The sequence below is a fragment of the Daldinia caldariorum genome (genome assembly GCF_022478825.1).
Source record: "Daldinia caldariorum strain CBS 122874 unplaced genomic scaffold F4812scaffold_5, whole genome shotgun sequence".
NCBI lineage: Eukaryota > Fungi > Ascomycota > Sordariomycetes > Xylariales > Hypoxylaceae > Daldinia > Daldinia caldariorum.
This window is the reverse complement of record NW_025953041.1, coordinates 874,181-889,556: the sequence shown is the minus strand read 5'-3', so window position 1 is coordinate 889,556 and position 15,376 is coordinate 874,181. Positions and strand designations below refer to the sequence as shown.

The following is a 15,376-nucleotide window of genomic DNA, read 5'->3' as shown; positions in this document are numbered from 1 at the left end:
CATGTTGAAGAGGGTTTGGTGTGGTAGTGGTTAAAGTTGGTAGAAAGCGATGGCGGTTTGCGATGCGACTAGACTTGGGGAAACCAGACTTGGGGATAGGAGATGCTTCGAACGGGAAGGTCCCTTGGGGAATATATAGTAAAGGCATGGTAGCCGTTCTACTTGCAGTTTAAGCTGTAAGATAGTGACTTTGCATTTGAACTCGTGAATTGACATGAATTCAGTGTCAGTATCAGCGTCAGTCAGTGAATTTCCGTTTTGGTATCCGAATATTTTAGTTGCATCATTCAGACTCATATATGATGGAAATGATAGCTAACATCACCTAGAACCTGCCTGAATATGGGACATCCTGACACTCTTGTCATCCTGATTCCTTGTATGTAAGTGTCGTCTTTGGGATAGGTACTGAAATTGACCCCCTTTCCCTCCTTAGTCGTCCTGGGGATGGTTGGACTCTGCGATAGCCGGCAAGTAAGTTAGTTATTTCACCTCTCCGGTAGTAGCCCATGATGGCCCGTGACTTGGTGCTCCTGTTTTATCACGCAGATATTTCTTTCACGATCTCCTGTTGCTTTACTCAGACATAATCAGGCACTACTCAGGGGGGTCGGCCGTAGCTTATTGACAGCTTGGCGATCACCTCAAAAACAAATCAACAACAATGTCAGGGATGAATACCTAATGTAGGTATAAAAGTGATAATTGAACACCTAACCTAGGTACCTACCTGTAATCTACTTCATGTATGGCCCTGACACTTACTCTGTATACGACATCCATCACGGGCATGAATATCTACTTGATAAATCCAAATCTTTGTGATATTCATATATCCTAATTTAACAACTAGACTAGGTACTCACTGATTTACTTTGTCATAAATCGTGCCAATTTTCTAGGTGTCATCTATAACGGGAGAATCAACATAGCCGTGACTACCTCCACCTCTCTAGGTACCTAACGTACCATCTCAACTTCCTTAAGTACCTGTTACATCCCGACATCATTTCCCTCCCCGCGCGAACAACCCCGGCGAGATGTAAAACGAATTCGACTGCTTTCCGCCGCTACCCTGCTTCAGACTCACCCAAGCGTGTATCCCCGTCCCCTGACCCAGCGGTCTCCGCTGCACCGCGCTGACCGCCTTCCCGTACCGCCTCCTGAAGACCGGCGGCGCCGACACCGCGGCCGCGTACCGCTCGACGCGCCCCTGTATCTCCCCGTCGTCCGCAGCGTACGCGCCCACGGGGAAATGCACCGTCCCGACCGGCCGCCCCGGCGCCGCGCTCGTGAACGCGAAGCACGAGAGCAGCGGCTTGCGCTCGTACGGCCCCAGCCGCCGCTCGCCTGCCATAGCCTCGCAGAACCGCTGGATCTCGTAGGGGTTGGCGTGCGGGCAGATGGCGGCGTGCTTCTGCGCGATGGCGGGCGCGGTCGACGCGGCCCCGTGCGAGATGTACACTTTCACGCGCGAGGTGCTCGCGTCGGGGGACAGGTCGAGCGAGAAGTATATGACGGACTCGCCGGGCTCCATGATGCTTTCGACGAGGCCCCACGATTCGGCTAGGCCCAGGCGTTCGAATGCGGTCCGGGTTGTGGCGATGGCGTTGGCCCGGCCGGGCGTGCAGCACGGGTTCAAGTAGACTTTCCACTCCCCGCCGTCTTTGCTCGATACGTAGCTGTACCACGCGGCGAAGAAGCCCTCCGACTGCGCGGGCAGGAATAAGTCCCGGAGGGCATGGAAGCGGTTCAAGGAGACCCGGTCCGCGAATTCGCTGGCTATCCGCTCTGATAGCGCCAGTGCCTCCGTCTGCATCTGCGCTAGATTCACGGGGGCGTCACCCCCTGATGGCTGGGCCTCGATGAGGAATCGCAACTCTGCTTCTCCGGTCTCTTGGTCTAGCGCTACTGAGTATTCGAAGGGCGAGTGGTCGTCGCTAACGCGAGAGCGCCACTGCGACGAGCTTAGGTCTCGAGGAACGGGTAGCTGGCCCCAGCCCCTTGTTGCCGTGTTCAAAGCTTTGCGCAGGAGCCCGTCTTCCGCGACGTCTTTATCAAGTGCCCTAGCTAGATGGGATAGCTGTCGCGTTGCTTCGCCTAGATACGTTGCCGTTGCCGTTGCCGTTGGGGTCTGATCCACGGGAACAGGCTTCATACCGGCTGAGAAATGTCGAAGTCGCATGTCTTTGCCTCTGGTGATTTTGATATTTGGTATGGAATGTCGTCTATTATGTAGTTCCTTGATAGCTGCGACCGTGTAGTTGATATGCTGGTCGGAGAGCACGTGTCGTGGCACGGCGAACCGGACTAAATTTGGTATCTTGGCCTGTAGCTCAGGGTTCTTCTTATCCCATTCCCAGCCGAATGGCCCGGCTTCCGCCGCGCGGATGCCGAAATCTTTAAGGAGCTCTAGCGTGAAGCCTACGGCAGGAAAGTCTCCCGCATATCTATCACAGCCGTGGAAGAACTCGTCCATGTCGAGAAAAACCGCGTGACCCCCAGGAGGTGAAAGAACCGAGAGGCCGCTGGCTTGGAGCTTCTGGGCAAAGGTCCGTACCTGATTGATACGGTTACGGAGATAAGGCTCTTTTGTGACTTCGTATAGGCCCATGACAGCTGCCATCATATCCCTGCCGCTCACTTAAGAGTTAAAAAAAAGGTTAGCTTTCCATATGCTTCTGATCCATTTTCTTTGGGCAGTATAACTTACTTCCTCCGTAAGAATCGTTGCCGTAGAACAGGATCTGTCGCTCTTTCAAGCGAAGCCCGATCGACTCGTACTTCTGGGCAAACAACCCCTTATCCCTGAAACTCAAGATGCCGCCCATATTCGAAAGGCCGTCCTTCTTCAAACTAAGAGTAAATCCGTCAACGTACGAAAACATCTCATGAACAATCTGGGGAATCGTTTGTTCCGAGTATCCGGGTTCAAATTCGCGAATAAACCACGCGTTTTCGGCGAAGCGGCAGGCATCGAAGAAAAGGGGTATCGATCTCCGCCTCGCCAGCTCGGCGGCCGCGCGGATATTGGACATCGATACGGGCTGCGCGGCGGCCCAGTTATTGGTAATCGTAATCAATATCATGCGGACCTGTTGCGGTTCTGGATGTCGATCTAGAAAGGCCTCGGTCGCCGCAATATCTAGGTTCCCTTTGAAGGGGTTGGATTTTCCAATGAGCTCCTCGGGGAACGGATCAGTCAGCCCAGGCTGCGTAAAGGTCTCGAGGGAGAATCCCGCGGTGCTGGCATTGGCTTGCGTAGTGTCAAAGAACCCGTTGCTTATTATTACCCCCTTCGACACGGGCGAGTTGTTTCCGCTTTGCTCTGCTATCACTTCACTAAGTGTAGAGAAGAGCAGAAACTCGGCACAGCGCCCTTGTGGGACGATGAAAAAATTAGGACTCTCAAGTTGACGAGACCCGCCGTTGACGAAGCCACCTTCGTGGAACTTCAAGAACGTGCTCTTGTATAGTTCACTGTCGGCCATTCCAGTCAAGATGTTGTGGGATGCATATTGTCGGCTATTGCCTCTCTCGAAGATGTCTCGGCATGTCTCGAGAAGACAGTAGTATCCCCAGTTGCGACCATAACTTTCATCACCTCTTATCACTAGAATACAAGTTAGGGAACTGGTATATAACGCCAAGCCCAGAAGGACTTTTAAGGAGGTAGAATGTTTTTTTCTTTCATATATTCGATTTGTAAAACTTGGAGTAAATCTATGAATTCTTTCTTACATGCGGACCATTGTATGTCTGTCATCGCAGAGGTGCCCGAATCCGAAAGGTAATCGCAAGTGACAAGGCCGGCAGGGAAAGCGAATATATTGTATTCGACATCCTCTAGGATCTTCTCACGCTCATGTGCCGTAGTCTTCGGAAGATACCTGACAACGAGCGCCTGGTGGGACGGCAGCTGTAGGAAGTAGTCTGAGCTAGGCGAAGAGGAGGTAGCCATTGTTTACGGCTTGGATAATACCTATTACTAACCTATTACTAGTGGTGTCTATAAAAGTTCTACGATGCACCGCTCCGGGGATTACTGTGCCTTTATTAAGGAAATGGCAAGTATTAATTAAGGACATTCCCGAAATACGTACTTCCACATAGGCGTAATTCTTAATTACCTATTTCGAGCTATTTTTTTTTCACATGTTGATAGCATTTCACAAAGTTCCACAACTTGGGTACCTTTTCAAGAAAGCCGACACTGGTCAAAATAACCTCTCATTGGCAGCCAAAGTTTGGTACGCTAGTCTCCCGACCTGTACCTATTTACAGACCGCTTCCTTGCCTAAGGCGTAGCACTCCCTTAGGATGCGGTTGTTGAATATATGCAGACAGCCCTAAAACGTAAAACAGGTAGTTGAAAGGAGCGATAGAACTATGATTTTGTGAGCTAGCTGTTATATTTTGGGAGAAAGGCCTGGTGTTTTGCCGACGTAAGGAAACGTGACCGGTACGTAAATATATCAAAGTAAGCGGCTTAACCCATTACTGGTGAAATGGCGCCGCCAAGGGATGCATGTCATAGATGCTTCTCACGAGTACTACGTCAGCTATTCAGCTAGACATTGTCCGTGGTTAGCGAGGCCTTAGAGACAGCTTCATGCCGCGACGAGGAACTCTAACTTGCCTTAGGTACCTACCCAAAATAGGTTCGGGCTTTAGGGGCCGCATCTATCTACTGACGTGTGACTTTGTTATACCATGTGCCTGATGTCTCACCTAAGAACCTAGAACGTCCGTGGACGCCACGTTTGAAGTAGCGCGTCTACTTTTACCGTATTTATACGTCGATACGCACGGCTGAGTATAGAAAGGAATACCTTACCTGAAGGATTTCGCAGCTTTTCAATAGCTCAATCACCGACCTTTCATCATGACTGGTTAAGCTAAGGGCTGCGTAACACTACCAGGTCCATATCCATCTTGTGAAGGATCATATCTAAGTTACGACGTCGTACAAGCAAGGCGACTTAGATGTATCGGAATGTCTCGGTTGGTGGAGGAAACAAGGAGTGTGACAGGCACCGTAATACAGATCTTTGAGCCGATCAGCCTAGCCGCCGATAAATCGCCGATGTTTGTGAGATCAGCTCAGTCCTGCATGTCTTCAGGTTCCACCGGAGCCAACAGTCTCAGGCTGACTTACCTTAACCACCCTGTTGATACATTGGCTGTATACCACCCTTATACGGTACCTAGGTATTTTATGTTGTGGTTTACTACCTAAATGCGCCAAGAAATACCTAACCACACAACCAAGAGGCTTACGCTAGATACCTACTATCAGAAAGAGGTTATATTGATGACAGGCATTCTTGATGATCTGATTAATTGAGCTGAGGCTATGACTAGCAACGTGGCCTATTTTCATGTTACACTACCGCTTTAGGTAGGTAGGTACCTAACGTATTACTTGATTGGAATTCCTTGATTTGCATAAGCTATTGCGAGAAGGAGCGTGTACAAGCTAATGAATGAAGGGGGATGGATGAACGAGGCCAATCCTAACGGACCTCTCTATTTGGCTTGAGTTTTCCCCATCAAGAATCCGCAAGAATCATGCTGACTAGTTGCTCAGCCATGGCATATAGCGTGGCTTGCGGATGCCCACCCAGGGGTACCGGGATGATACTTGCATCGGCAATCCTAAGCCCGTTAACGCCTAGGACTTTGCCTTCCCCATCAACCACTTTACCCATGGCCGCCGTACCGCCGGAATGTTGGTGCTGCTCTCCAGTCAGTTGGAGTCTTTCCAATATTGCTTCGTCACTTGTATCGACAGTAAGCGGAGTTAACCCTTCCAGACCTTCCTTAATAGGTGGTGATTCGCCCACGACGATTGGTTTCATACTTTCAGTTGCCGTCATGACTTTGATAGTTGTACGGACGGCTTGAATAAGACTATCGCGATCTAGCTGGGTTGAGAGATAATTTGGTCTTACGGACGGGAGGTCTGTGGGCGAGTTGGACCTAATTGTAACCTTACCACGGGATGTTGGAAGTAGCAGCATAGTTGAAGTGGAAATATGAGTGCCATCAATGGGAATACCAGGAATGCCTGGCACAACGTACGCATCAAAGACCTCGTAGACGTTGCGTTTCCCCCAGCCAGGTTTAGCCTCATGCTGGTTCTTGGCGAGAATTTCCTCTGGAAGGGACTGGTTAGCAACCCAGTCCCACGGAAGGCCTTTTAGGAACGCAGGGTTCTGGAAACCAGCGCTTCCAAAAGCATAGCCAAGTGAAGGGTTGCGCAGACGATATGCCAGATGGATAGCATAGTGATCATGGAGGTTTTCACCGACATGTGGAGATTCGTGTAGTAGAGGAATACCGTGTTGAGCAAGGTCGGCTGATGGGCCGATGCCTGATAGCATAAGAATTTTGGGAGTCTGATAAGAGCCAGCAGAGATGATAACCTGCTTCCGCGCAGAGACTTTGCGGCCGTCAACCAGTTCCACGCCGGTAGCCTTCTTGGTGTCATCGAAGATGATTCTATACACCGGGGTATCGGTAAAGACCTTGACGTTGTCGAGTGGGTAAACAACGTTGGATGGCTGCCGCGCGCCGTTTCTGTCACAATTTTCGTGCATTTCATTCAAACCGCCACTGGCGCCATTCTTCCTGTCTATGTTATGGGGGACGTCAAGCTCGGCCCACGAGTTCTTGATAGTCTCTCGAAGAGGGTATTTGCGTTGTCCCCCCTCAGCTGCGGAAACTGCGGTAACGTGCATTGGCCCATCGAAGCCATGTTCTTGAGGGTCTGCACCAGAGTCGTAGAAGTTCTCGGACTTTACGAACCAAGGCTTGAGGCCTTCGTAACTCCAGCGCTTATCTCCGACTACTTCGGCCCATTCATCGTAGTCGGCAGCATCTCCACGGAGCCAACCTCCGTAGTTAATGACAGTGCCTCCGCCTAGACCCTTGCCGGAGCTGAGATGGTGCACACGATCAGCTGTAGTGGGCACAGGCTCGGTGGGATAAGTATAATCGAACTCGCCGCCTTGAAGAGTTAAACCACTTAAGAAGAACTGGACAGCGGGGTTATTCTTTGGATCGGGACCTGCCTCTAGCAGAATGACATCCTTGCCGCTCTGACTGAGACGTGAGGCTATGACACATCCAGAAAGCCCACCGCCGACGACAACGTAATCGGTAATCAGGTTGGCCATGACGGAAGGATAGTTTAGGGGTACCCAGGTAGGTAGGTAGGAGGTAGGTATCTAATATTTTTTTTATAGTTGGTAAAATTGGCTATGGATGAGAAGATGCAAACGGGATGAAATAGGAAGTAGCAAAATAGTTAAAACAACAAGGGAGACGGACTTTTCTTCTTATATCCGTCCTTTGTGATATGTGCGTAATATGTAATAGGTTGGTACCTTTTCTAGGTACTTTAGGTAACCTTAGGTGCTACCGTAAAGGTAACCAACTAACCCAAGGTAATAAGGCAAGTAGCACAATGTATTGTACAATGTTTGTCAAATTCCTACTCGTGCAGTTATGCATTTGTGTGTAACACAGTATATCTAAGAACCAGTGCTAGCCAGGTGAGCAGAAGTTACTTCCAAGGCTCGAGGATGCTTTCACACATGCAATGCAGGTGGTAAGATGTATGTTTTACACAAAATTATACAAGGTATATAAAACACCTACCTCTACCTCCTAATGTACGCAATCTGTACCATAGTCTTCCGGCACGTAAAGTGCTTACCTGACTAGGAGGACTTCAACAATATATATAAGCGTAAGGTAACCTAACGCATCTATACTAGCTTAGCTTACTTCTACCGACGCCTCAGTTTCCAATAAGAAGCCATCCACAAATCAAAAAATGGAGGATCCTATAATTAACTCCAACTCATCCTGTCAGCATGAAATGCGCTTGTGAACTATTAAAGCAAGTAAGATACATTCCTTGTCCAACCATAGAGCTTCATCGGCGTCCGTAGATGATGCCCAGATGTGAAGCGAAGTCCCTCTCCCAACCAAACAAAAAGAAAAAGGAAAAAAAGGAGTCCGTTGTGAGATCTCTGCATCTCTCATCCCAGGTACTCTTGTCTTCATATACAGTTTAGCCCTCCTCGTGCATCTTCATTATTCAACTGTCCTACTAAAGACCTCCTACCAAGGTAGGTACTTAAGGTCAGGTTAGGTACCTAGATAGCCAGCATGATTGGCCCCTACAGCGAAGAATTGATGATAGGTCTGAGCGTTGGTTGCATCGTCTTGCCTACCATATTTTTCGCATTAAGACTATGGGCACGAAGGTTGAAGCACAAGAGGTTATCTGCAGATGACTGGTTGTGCTTATTGGGGCTACTTGTTGCATATGCTTGTTGCGCTTTACAGCTATACGGTAAGTCGTTGGTAATACCTACCTGACCTACCTAATCTTTTATGCGCATCTCGAACTCCATAACTAAGAATATTATAGCCACTGTTGATGGGCAACTAGGTAAGCATCAGGTACTTGGACCGGACGGCCAGCCTATCCTAGATGATCCAGGCTTCCTAGTATACGAGAAGGTAAGTAGCGGGATAGACTATAACGCTTTACTGGTACACATACTTACCTAGGTAACTAACTATACTCTTCAAGACTAAACTCGCCGTTAATGTTATAAGTCCTGTTGGTTTCGGTCTTGTAAAAGCATCCGTTATTGTCCTTTACAATGGAATCTTCCGCAATATTCGCCTTTTCCGATGGACCGCCTACGTTATGCTTGCACTGCTCTGTGCATGGTCTATTTCCTTCTTCTTCGCCAATCTATTCATGTAGGTCAACGTTCTCTGAACCCATTTTATAGAAAAAGCCCTCACTGACTCTCGTTATAGATGTTACCCCGTCACTCCGTTGATTGAGCCGTTTTATAACAATAAATGCGTCAACGAACAAGCTCTGTTCCTCTCTACCCTTGTTACCGATTTGATATTTGATATTCTGATCCTGGCGATGCCAGTTCCCGTTGTGTTAGGATTACATCTACCTCTAAGGGACAGGCTCGGGGTGCTTGGAATGTTCCTGTTGGGTGCCATGTAAGTTTTCAACTTAGCAATATACTAAAGAATCGCCAGATGCTAATAAGTCGTTTTAGTGTTGTTGCTGTCAGCATTGCTCGGCTCGTCCAGTCATTAGAAGTCAATGCATTATATCGTATTTATACCTATGATATGACATGTACGTACTGAACCAATGAGACCATAGTGCAACGTACGATTGCTAAAGCATCTCTATAATTAGACCTCACATCGCCTGTCTTCTTCTGGGCCAACATCGAATTGTCCATTGCAGTGGTATCAGCTTGCCTTCCAACGCTGAAGCCGGTGTTGGTTTACTTCTTTCCTCCCGCCCCAGCGAAGACGCAAACAACATCAACCAGTTACGCCAAGATCACCGATCCAGAAGCATCGCGTCACTCAAGCAAATACTTCGCCGAAGCAGGCAGCAATTCTATACCATTACATCCTGTTTCCCACCTCGGGAAAGACGAAGATCCGTATTTCCCGGGCCGAAATTCTCAATTCTGACTTACAGATTGGTTGGGGGCTATGTTAGATAGATGTAGGGTATCATATTAGGTACAATCATAGAGACAAGATATCATAGAGACAAGATAAATCAGCTGTAGCTAGGATTTGAATTAAGTCATAGCCTAGCATAGGTCTATGCCACCTTCTAGGTATATAATAGTATATAGGTAATCCTAGCTCAAAGGAAGCTGTCGATCGAGTATGACAAATCTGGGAAGCAAGGGAGCTAAGGGAGGGCAAATGGGGCTGAAAAGTCTTTGAGGGAGACGTTTTTTTTTGTATCCTTGAATTCCTAGGGCTTAGTTCCCTGTACCATATTAGTGGTAAAATCTAGTTTGGCTAGAACGGATAGCTCGTATAGTTTGAATTTGTCATTCCCTTTGTGTCTTATTAAAGGCGGCGTGGAGCTTAGCTGATATTATTGCTTATTTTTCCAACACCAACCCGCCTCAGCTGCATCTGATATCCATTATGTCCGTAGCTTACGGACCCGCATTAGGTTAGGCGATCTATTTGATTCATTATATTTAGTACAATGTGATCGTTGTACGAGTTGGTGATGTGACAGAGGTCATCGCAGTATGCACAATAAACCAACCTATAACCAACCGCTACACGCAGGATTTATGTACCATCGGCCAACGCATATTATCAGACAAGTATCATCAGACATACCTTCAAACAATATTCTTCAAAGCTATCACGTTTTCTAACTGTCGGGAAAAAATAATAAATTAATAAATCATGAAGCTTTCTACTCCTCTCTTATGGGGGTTTCTGACCGGGTTGCCATTAGTCCTTGCGGGCGCTAACTGTAACTCACTTGCTCAACGTTTGCGGGTCGAATTATCACCTCATCTGTCGGGCGAGAATCTCATATCCGCGACAGCACCGCCACGTTGGAGCGACTTTGAAGCGCCGGACCCGGGTGCTGTTGTCAATGTTGCGACTGAATCCGACGTTGTAGCTACGGTATGCACAATTCCTTATTCCCGCTCAATTGTCCCAAGCACAATGTCGGATTTTACGGCTGGAAGATGCACTTACACGCACTGACACTACTTATCACACGGCATATAGGTCAAGTATTGCGCAGAACGCAACATCCCCTTTTTAGCTCAGAACGGAGGTAATGGATGGGCCACGACCTTCCACCTGGACAAAACTGGCGTAATCATCAACCTAGCCGGTCTAAACGAAGTCACGTTTAACGCCGATAAGACCCAAGCGACTATCGGCGGTGGCTCCAACGTCAGCAACACTATCGACCATGCTTACGCCGCCGGAGCCCTGGTCGTGACGGGGAATTGTAATTGTGTCGGCACGCTCGGTGCTCTGTTGGGCGGCGGCTACGGCAATCTCGTAGGGAAATACTCCCTCGGAGTCGACAATATTCTCTCGCTTCGCGTCGTGACCGCCGACGGCCTGCTTCGCAACGTGACGGCTACCTCGGACCCGGATCTTTTCTGGGCGCTCCGAGGCGCCGGGCCTAACTTCGGCATCGTCACCTCCGTTACTGTAAAGTCGTATCCTGCCTCGGAGGAGGAAATGCAGGCCTGGACAGGCAGCTTGGTATATGGCGAACACCAGCTTGAGGATGTCGTCCAGGCCATCCAAGACCTCGTGCTTACTCCGGATATGGTCATATTCCTGTATCTACTCGCAGATCCGACTACCGGCAGCCCAGCCGTAATCGCGGCGCCCTTCTTCTACGGCGGCAACGCGACAACGGGCAAAGCCGCCTACAGCAGCCTCTACGCCATCGGGCCCGTCGCGGATTCCACCAGCGTCAAGCCGTACAACCGCTGGAACGAGGGGTCGGACGGGCTGTGCACGCGCGGCTCGTTCAAGCCCGGGTGGGCCGCGGGGTTCCAGGACATGGTGCCCGCGACGTGGCGCGGGATCTGGGACGCCTACGTCGCCTTCCAGAAGCTGCCCGGGGCCGCCAACAGCGGCGTGCTCCTCGAGGCGTATCCCCTCGGCAAGGCGCGGTCCGTGGCTTCCGGCTCGTCGGCCTTCCCGAACCGAAACGTCAATCTCAACGCGTTTGCTATCCCTTGGTACAACGACTCGTCCTTGGATGCCCAGGCGGCCGAGTTTGGGAATACGGCGCGCGACTTGTTACGGTCTACGAGCGGCCTGTCGCGGCCCCAGACGTGCGTATTTTACCACCACCCCCGAATTGCTTATTTAGGTACCTTTTACTGTGCCGCCTACTGACTTTGACTTAGTTATGTAAATTTCGGCTACGGCGACGAGGATCTTGATGTGATATATGGCAGCAGTCTTGCTAGACTGCGGGACATCAAGAAGAAATACGATCCCAACAATGTGTTTAACCAGTGGTTTAATATATTGTGAAATATTATTGTAGGTACCTACCTTAGGTACATACTTCTTAATTCATAACTCAAACGATGATAGGGATGGAAATAATTATACAAAGAATTATGTACCTAATGTATTTAATTGTCAATATGTAATAGAGTTACTTTATGCTAGGTATCAAATCAATACGGCAAGGAAACTAATAGTCTAAGTCGGTTTAATGCGCGTGTATGTATACCTCTAGTTCCCCCCCTTTTCCGCCACATTCACAATCCAGTCGATGGTTTCCTGTGGTTTGGTGAAATTAGGACAATGGCCAGCTTGTAGAGACGTGACGTCGACTTTATTCCCGGTCTCCTTTTCGATGAACTCGATCCACTCTCTCTGGTACTTCGGCAGAAGAAGGGCGTCTTCTTCGCACAATAAGTACGATACCGGCACGTCCTTGTAGCCTGCATGAGTCAATTCGGTGGCAAAGCTGGCAGACGAGTGAGTCTGGAGTCTTGCGACTAGAGCTTCTCTTTCCTTCACGTCGGGAAGGTCTGAGATTATCAATGGGGCTGCCGCACTTATGTCGACATAGTCCATCCAGCCTTGTTCCTAGTGTGAAGTTGTTATGTTAGACGGCGTATGCGCAAATAGCAGAGACGTGTGTATATATTGCATGTATGAAAGAGAAAGAAGAGGGACTAACATCAGTCTTATACTCGATGTGGTTTGCGGGTGGTAATTCTGCTAAAAGACTCTGAGCAGAGCGTCCCACAGGCGGTACTAAGGCGGTCATGTATGCAAGCCTGATGACTCCGCCCGGTTTCCCTTGACTCTGTCTCTCTTTCTTCGTGAGTCCCTTGGTGCTCTCGGAGGCTGGAACACCTCCGTAAGAGTGAGAGACTAGGACAACTACGGACAGCACTTAATGTCAGCATTTATCTTTTCATACCTTGATCCAAGTACCTAACCTAACCTAGGTGTAGGTACAAGTTTAGGTTTTTTCAGGTTGTCTATATAATTCTCACCTTCTTTCCCCTCGTCCGCGAGTTTGGATATCTCGTTAGCAACGAGAGCAGCATCGTCATACATGGTCGGCAGCTTTTCTGGTCTTGGCCCGCCCCTAAAGGCGACGCTCGGGTGATGCAGGGCTTTTATATCATAACCCTTTGCTTGAACGGCGTCGACGATATCATCGTATACTTCGGCCGGCGCGAACGAGCCACCGACGATTAATATAGTAGGCTTGGACATTGTTGTAAGTTATAGGACGAATTTACCGTTTAGGTTTCGGACATCTGTTTTAGGGTTTTTTATTAAGAATTATGTTTTAAGTATCGTATACTAGAGGTAGGTTCCTAGGAGGTAGTTATATATAATAACTGTTACGCAACTTCTAGATATAAATCCATGTAATCATTTACATTAATTACATCTTTAACTCCACACATGTAATATGACCAGACTCTCCGGGTTGTTCTGTGCCCGAAAAGTCGCTCGAAGTGTTTAAAAGCCAATACGATGGATACCAATTAGGCCGAATATTGTCAAATCGGAAAGATATATCCTCCGGAATCTTGCCCAGATGCGTTGATATCACGTCGACATCTCTTGGAACAAAGCAGGTCCCCATAATGCTTACAAATGGAAGTATTTCAAAGACTTCAACTTATAGCAACTATAACCGCACAGCCAAAATAGGATAACCGCATAACCAATCTATTTTGCACGTGACTACCTCTTCCTACTAGACATTAAACTTGGCATTAAACTTGGCGTTGAAGGATGGGTAATTTGATGTTGTATTAGTAAACGTTTTCAAGTACCTTTACCTAGACGGCCTCGCCTAGCAAAACTTACATCCCTGTAATAGGTATCCACTGCTTTAAGAGGTACTATGTACGTGGTAACCAATCACAGCCTCCGTAAAATCTAAAAATAGAAGGTTACGAGCTAGTCTCGACTCTTAACTGCAATTGGTATGAGCCTCAAGCACACGAGAAAAATAAAATAAAATAATTTACACGGAAGGGGAAAAAGATAGAATGGTCCCAGGCGGGCTCGAACCGCCGGCCTTCGCATGGACTAGATACTGTCGTCGGATCACGATCAGTATTAGTACGACGCTCTAACCAACTGAGCTATGGGACCTGTGATGGGAGGTGTCACACGGCTACGTTGCCAAGGACTGTTGGACAACCAACAGCAGTATCAGGGTGTCGTTAGAAAAGGCTATTAGATAACATGTATCAACCGGAGATGCAAGTCTCAGCCAGATGACCAACATCGGAGTTGGCTCGGCGCTTAGGCTGTAAAATACGTATGTCAGATTGTTTACAAATAGTCTTGAGTCTCGCACCTCGAAGAAGAGGGAGGAGACCAAGGCCCTTGAGACTATTAGAAAATTATTATTGAATTGGATACTCTATTCCAAGCCCTTATTCCAAGCCCTTGTCACAGGAGGTTCAAATAAAACCATGCACTTTGCGGGTTAGAATATCGAGGTCAAGTTAATTTTGCTGCAAACTCTGCTTCCACTCGAGTACTTTAATGCACGAAATATTCTAAATATTTCTCTACCAGGCAAGAACAGTGTTACGAAGGTACCTGTTATACCTCTATGAAATGGCTATCCTCACTTCGATTTATCGCTTTTAACGGGTGTGTTCGGAATCTCTGTTTCAATTGGGTCAGCCCACCTGACAGTTTTAGAACCCTCTCTTCCAGGCTGATCTTTGGCGCTGCCATTCTGATTCTCCGTGTTACTTCCACTGGAACTCTTGTCTATCTTCTTGCCGGTCGGTGTTAGGTCTCTTGCGATTAAGTAGTATATAGCAAGATTTAGGGCGCTATCGAGATCACTATCGTTGGAAGACATCTTGGGATTGTTGACAGTTGTTGCGGTTCTTGCTGTGGTTGCTTGCTGCTTCGGTAGCTGTGTGGGGGGATTTGGCTTGTGTGGTAAGTAAAAAGAAAAGTCGTCGAGATGTCGAAGAGAGGTTAAAACTGGAGGAGGATATCCAGGAGTTTATATAATCCTGTATAAAACTCTACCTGCGTACAGAGTCTCACGTTGTCTCGTTGAGTGTACTTGACAAAAGAATGTAACCCATGTGGATAGATGCCTCATTTTGATGACTCCATAAAACAGAGAATAAATACCGAGTGCAACCGTTGTTTGACTCAGAAGAAATAAAAGGAAATAGTGTTGATGTAGATTGTGTAGGCTTGTCATGACGATTCTAGCCTCATCAAGTATCCTTAGGTACCTTACTTATTCTAAGGATGAATTTGATGATAAATATAGCAAACTACCGTGGTTGATGATTCACTTTCACTGAATCCTGTTGATTCAACACATAGTTGCAAGTACGTAGAACTAAATTCGAAAATGATTCTGTCTTTCCGCAGCGGATTCTAGACTCAAGTTTCGAATGTCTATGGCCTTCCCCAGTAGACTCTAAAATATCGATTGTTCTAGATATCCTATCATGAAACAATAATAGCCAATACATTC

At 47.8% G+C, this 15,376-nt stretch overlaps 6 protein-coding genes and 1 non-coding gene across 7 annotated transcripts; 2 read left to right on the top strand and 5 right to left on the bottom strand.

Moving 5' to 3' along the window:
• Nucleotides 1-806: 806 nt before the first annotated feature.
• On the bottom strand, nt 807-4,065 carry F4812DRAFT_422772 (pyridoxal phosphate-dependent transferase). Its single transcript, XM_047933696.1, has 2 exons — nt 2,714-4,065; nt 807-2,643 (listed from the first exon to the last, which is right to left on the bottom strand). The coding sequence occupies exons 1-2, from the start codon at nt 3,489-3,491 to the stop codon at nt 1,007-1,009; spliced, it is 2,415 nt and encodes an 804-aa protein (XP_047791660.1). The 5' UTR covers nt 3,492-4,065; the 3' UTR covers nt 807-1,006.
• A 946-nt stretch (nt 4,066-5,011) lies between these two features.
• Nucleotides 5,012-7,666, bottom strand: F4812DRAFT_422771 (putative GMC oxidoreductase). Its single transcript, XM_047933695.1, has one exon. It carries the CDS (start codon nt 7,179-7,181, stop codon nt 5,553-5,555), a length of 1,629 nt encoding a protein of 542 aa, XP_047791659.1. The 5' UTR covers nt 7,182-7,666; the 3' UTR covers nt 5,012-5,552.
• Nucleotides 7,644-9,928, top strand: F4812DRAFT_422765 (uncharacterized protein). Its single transcript, XM_047933694.1, has 6 exons — nt 7,644-8,368; nt 8,447-8,538; nt 8,612-8,787; nt 8,848-9,048; nt 9,108-9,190; nt 9,254-9,928. The coding sequence occupies exons 1-6, from the start codon at nt 8,182-8,184 to the stop codon at nt 9,538-9,540; spliced, it is 1,026 nt and encodes a 341-aa protein (XP_047791658.1). The 5' UTR covers nt 7,644-8,181; the 3' UTR covers nt 9,541-9,928.
• On the top strand, nt 9,929-12,081 carry F4812DRAFT_422758 (FAD binding domain-containing protein). The gene is made up of 3 exons (XM_047933693.1): nt 9,929-10,515; nt 10,624-11,699; nt 11,775-12,081. The coding sequence occupies exons 1-3, from the start codon at nt 10,288-10,290 to the stop codon at nt 11,902-11,904; spliced, it is 1,434 nt and encodes a 477-aa protein (XP_047791657.1). The 5' UTR covers nt 9,929-10,287; the 3' UTR covers nt 11,905-12,081.
• F4812DRAFT_326065 (alpha/beta-hydrolase) lies at nt 11,938-13,166 on the bottom strand. The gene is made up of 3 exons (XM_047931516.1): nt 12,888-13,166; nt 12,566-12,771; nt 11,938-12,471 (listed from the first exon to the last, which is right to left on the bottom strand). The coding sequence occupies exons 1-3, from the start codon at nt 13,111-13,113 to the stop codon at nt 12,112-12,114; spliced, it is 792 nt and encodes a 263-aa protein (XP_047791656.1). The 5' UTR covers nt 13,114-13,166; the 3' UTR covers nt 11,938-12,111.
• A 739-nt stretch (nt 13,167-13,905) lies between these two features.
• Nucleotides 13,906-14,010, bottom strand: F4812DRAFT_t64. The gene has a single exon. It is a non-coding gene; the product is annotated as a tRNA-Ile (tRNA).
• Nucleotides 14,011-14,230: 220 nt separating this feature from the next.
• Nucleotides 14,231-15,124, bottom strand: F4812DRAFT_422754 (uncharacterized protein). The gene has a single exon (XM_047933692.1). It carries the CDS (start codon nt 14,735-14,737, stop codon nt 14,495-14,497), a length of 243 nt encoding a protein of 80 aa, XP_047791655.1. The 5' UTR covers nt 14,738-15,124; the 3' UTR covers nt 14,231-14,494.
• Nucleotides 15,125-15,376: the final 252 nt, after the last annotated feature.

What these genes read in the sequence shown, in the direction of transcription:
- F4812DRAFT_422771 (XM_047933695.1), bottom strand. Translation starts at nt 7,181, where the DNA reads ATGGCCAACCTGATTACCGATTACGTTGTCGTCGGCGGTGGGCTTTCT.
- F4812DRAFT_422758 (XM_047933693.1), top strand. Translation starts at nt 10,288, where the DNA reads ATGAAGCTTTCTACTCCTCTCTTATGGGGGTTTCTGACCGGGTTGCCA. An exon ending in AATCCGACGTTGTAGCTACG is followed by an intron (nt 10,516 to 10,623) that starts GTATGCACAATT and finishes CACGGCATATAG; the next exon opens with GTCAAGTATTGCGCAGAACG. An exon ending in GGCCTGTCGCGGCCCCAGAC is followed by an intron (nt 11,700 to 11,774) that starts GTGCGTATTTTA and finishes ACTTTGACTTAG; the next exon opens with TTATGTAAATTTCGGCTACG.
- F4812DRAFT_422772 (XM_047933696.1), bottom strand. Translation starts at nt 3,491, where the DNA reads ATGGCCGACAGTGAACTATACAAGAGCACGTTCTTGAAGTTCCACGAA. An exon ending in CAACGATTCTTACGGAGGAA is followed by an intron (nt 2,644 to 2,713) that starts GTAAGTTATACT and finishes TTAACTCTTAAG; the next exon opens with TGAGCGGCAGGGATATGATG.
- F4812DRAFT_422765 (XM_047933694.1), top strand. Translation starts at nt 8,182, where the DNA reads ATGATTGGCCCCTACAGCGAAGAATTGATGATAGGTCTGAGCGTTGGT. An exon ending in TTGCGCTTTACAGCTATACG is followed by an intron (nt 8,369 to 8,446) that starts GTAAGTCGTTGG and finishes AGAATATTATAG; the next exon opens with CCACTGTTGATGGGCAACTA. An exon ending in ATGTTCCTGTTGGGTGCCAT is followed by an intron (nt 9,049 to 9,107) that starts GTAAGTTTTCAA and finishes AAGTCGTTTTAG; the next exon opens with TGTTGTTGCTGTCAGCATTG.
- F4812DRAFT_326065 (XM_047931516.1), bottom strand. Translation starts at nt 13,113, where the DNA reads ATGTCCAAGCCTACTATATTAATCGTCGGTGGCTCGTTCGCGCCGGCC. An exon ending in CGCGGACGAGGGGAAAGAAG is followed by an intron (nt 12,772 to 12,887) that starts GTGAGAATTATA and finishes TGCTGTCCGTAG; the next exon opens with TTGTCCTAGTCTCTCACTCT. An exon ending in ACATCGAGTATAAGACTGAT is followed by an intron (nt 12,472 to 12,565) that starts GTTAGTCCCTCT and finishes ACTTCACACTAG; the next exon opens with GAACAAGGCTGGATGGACTA.
- F4812DRAFT_422754 (XM_047933692.1), bottom strand. Translation starts at nt 14,737, where the DNA reads ATGTCTTCCAACGATAGTGATCTCGATAGCGCCCTAAATCTTGCTATA.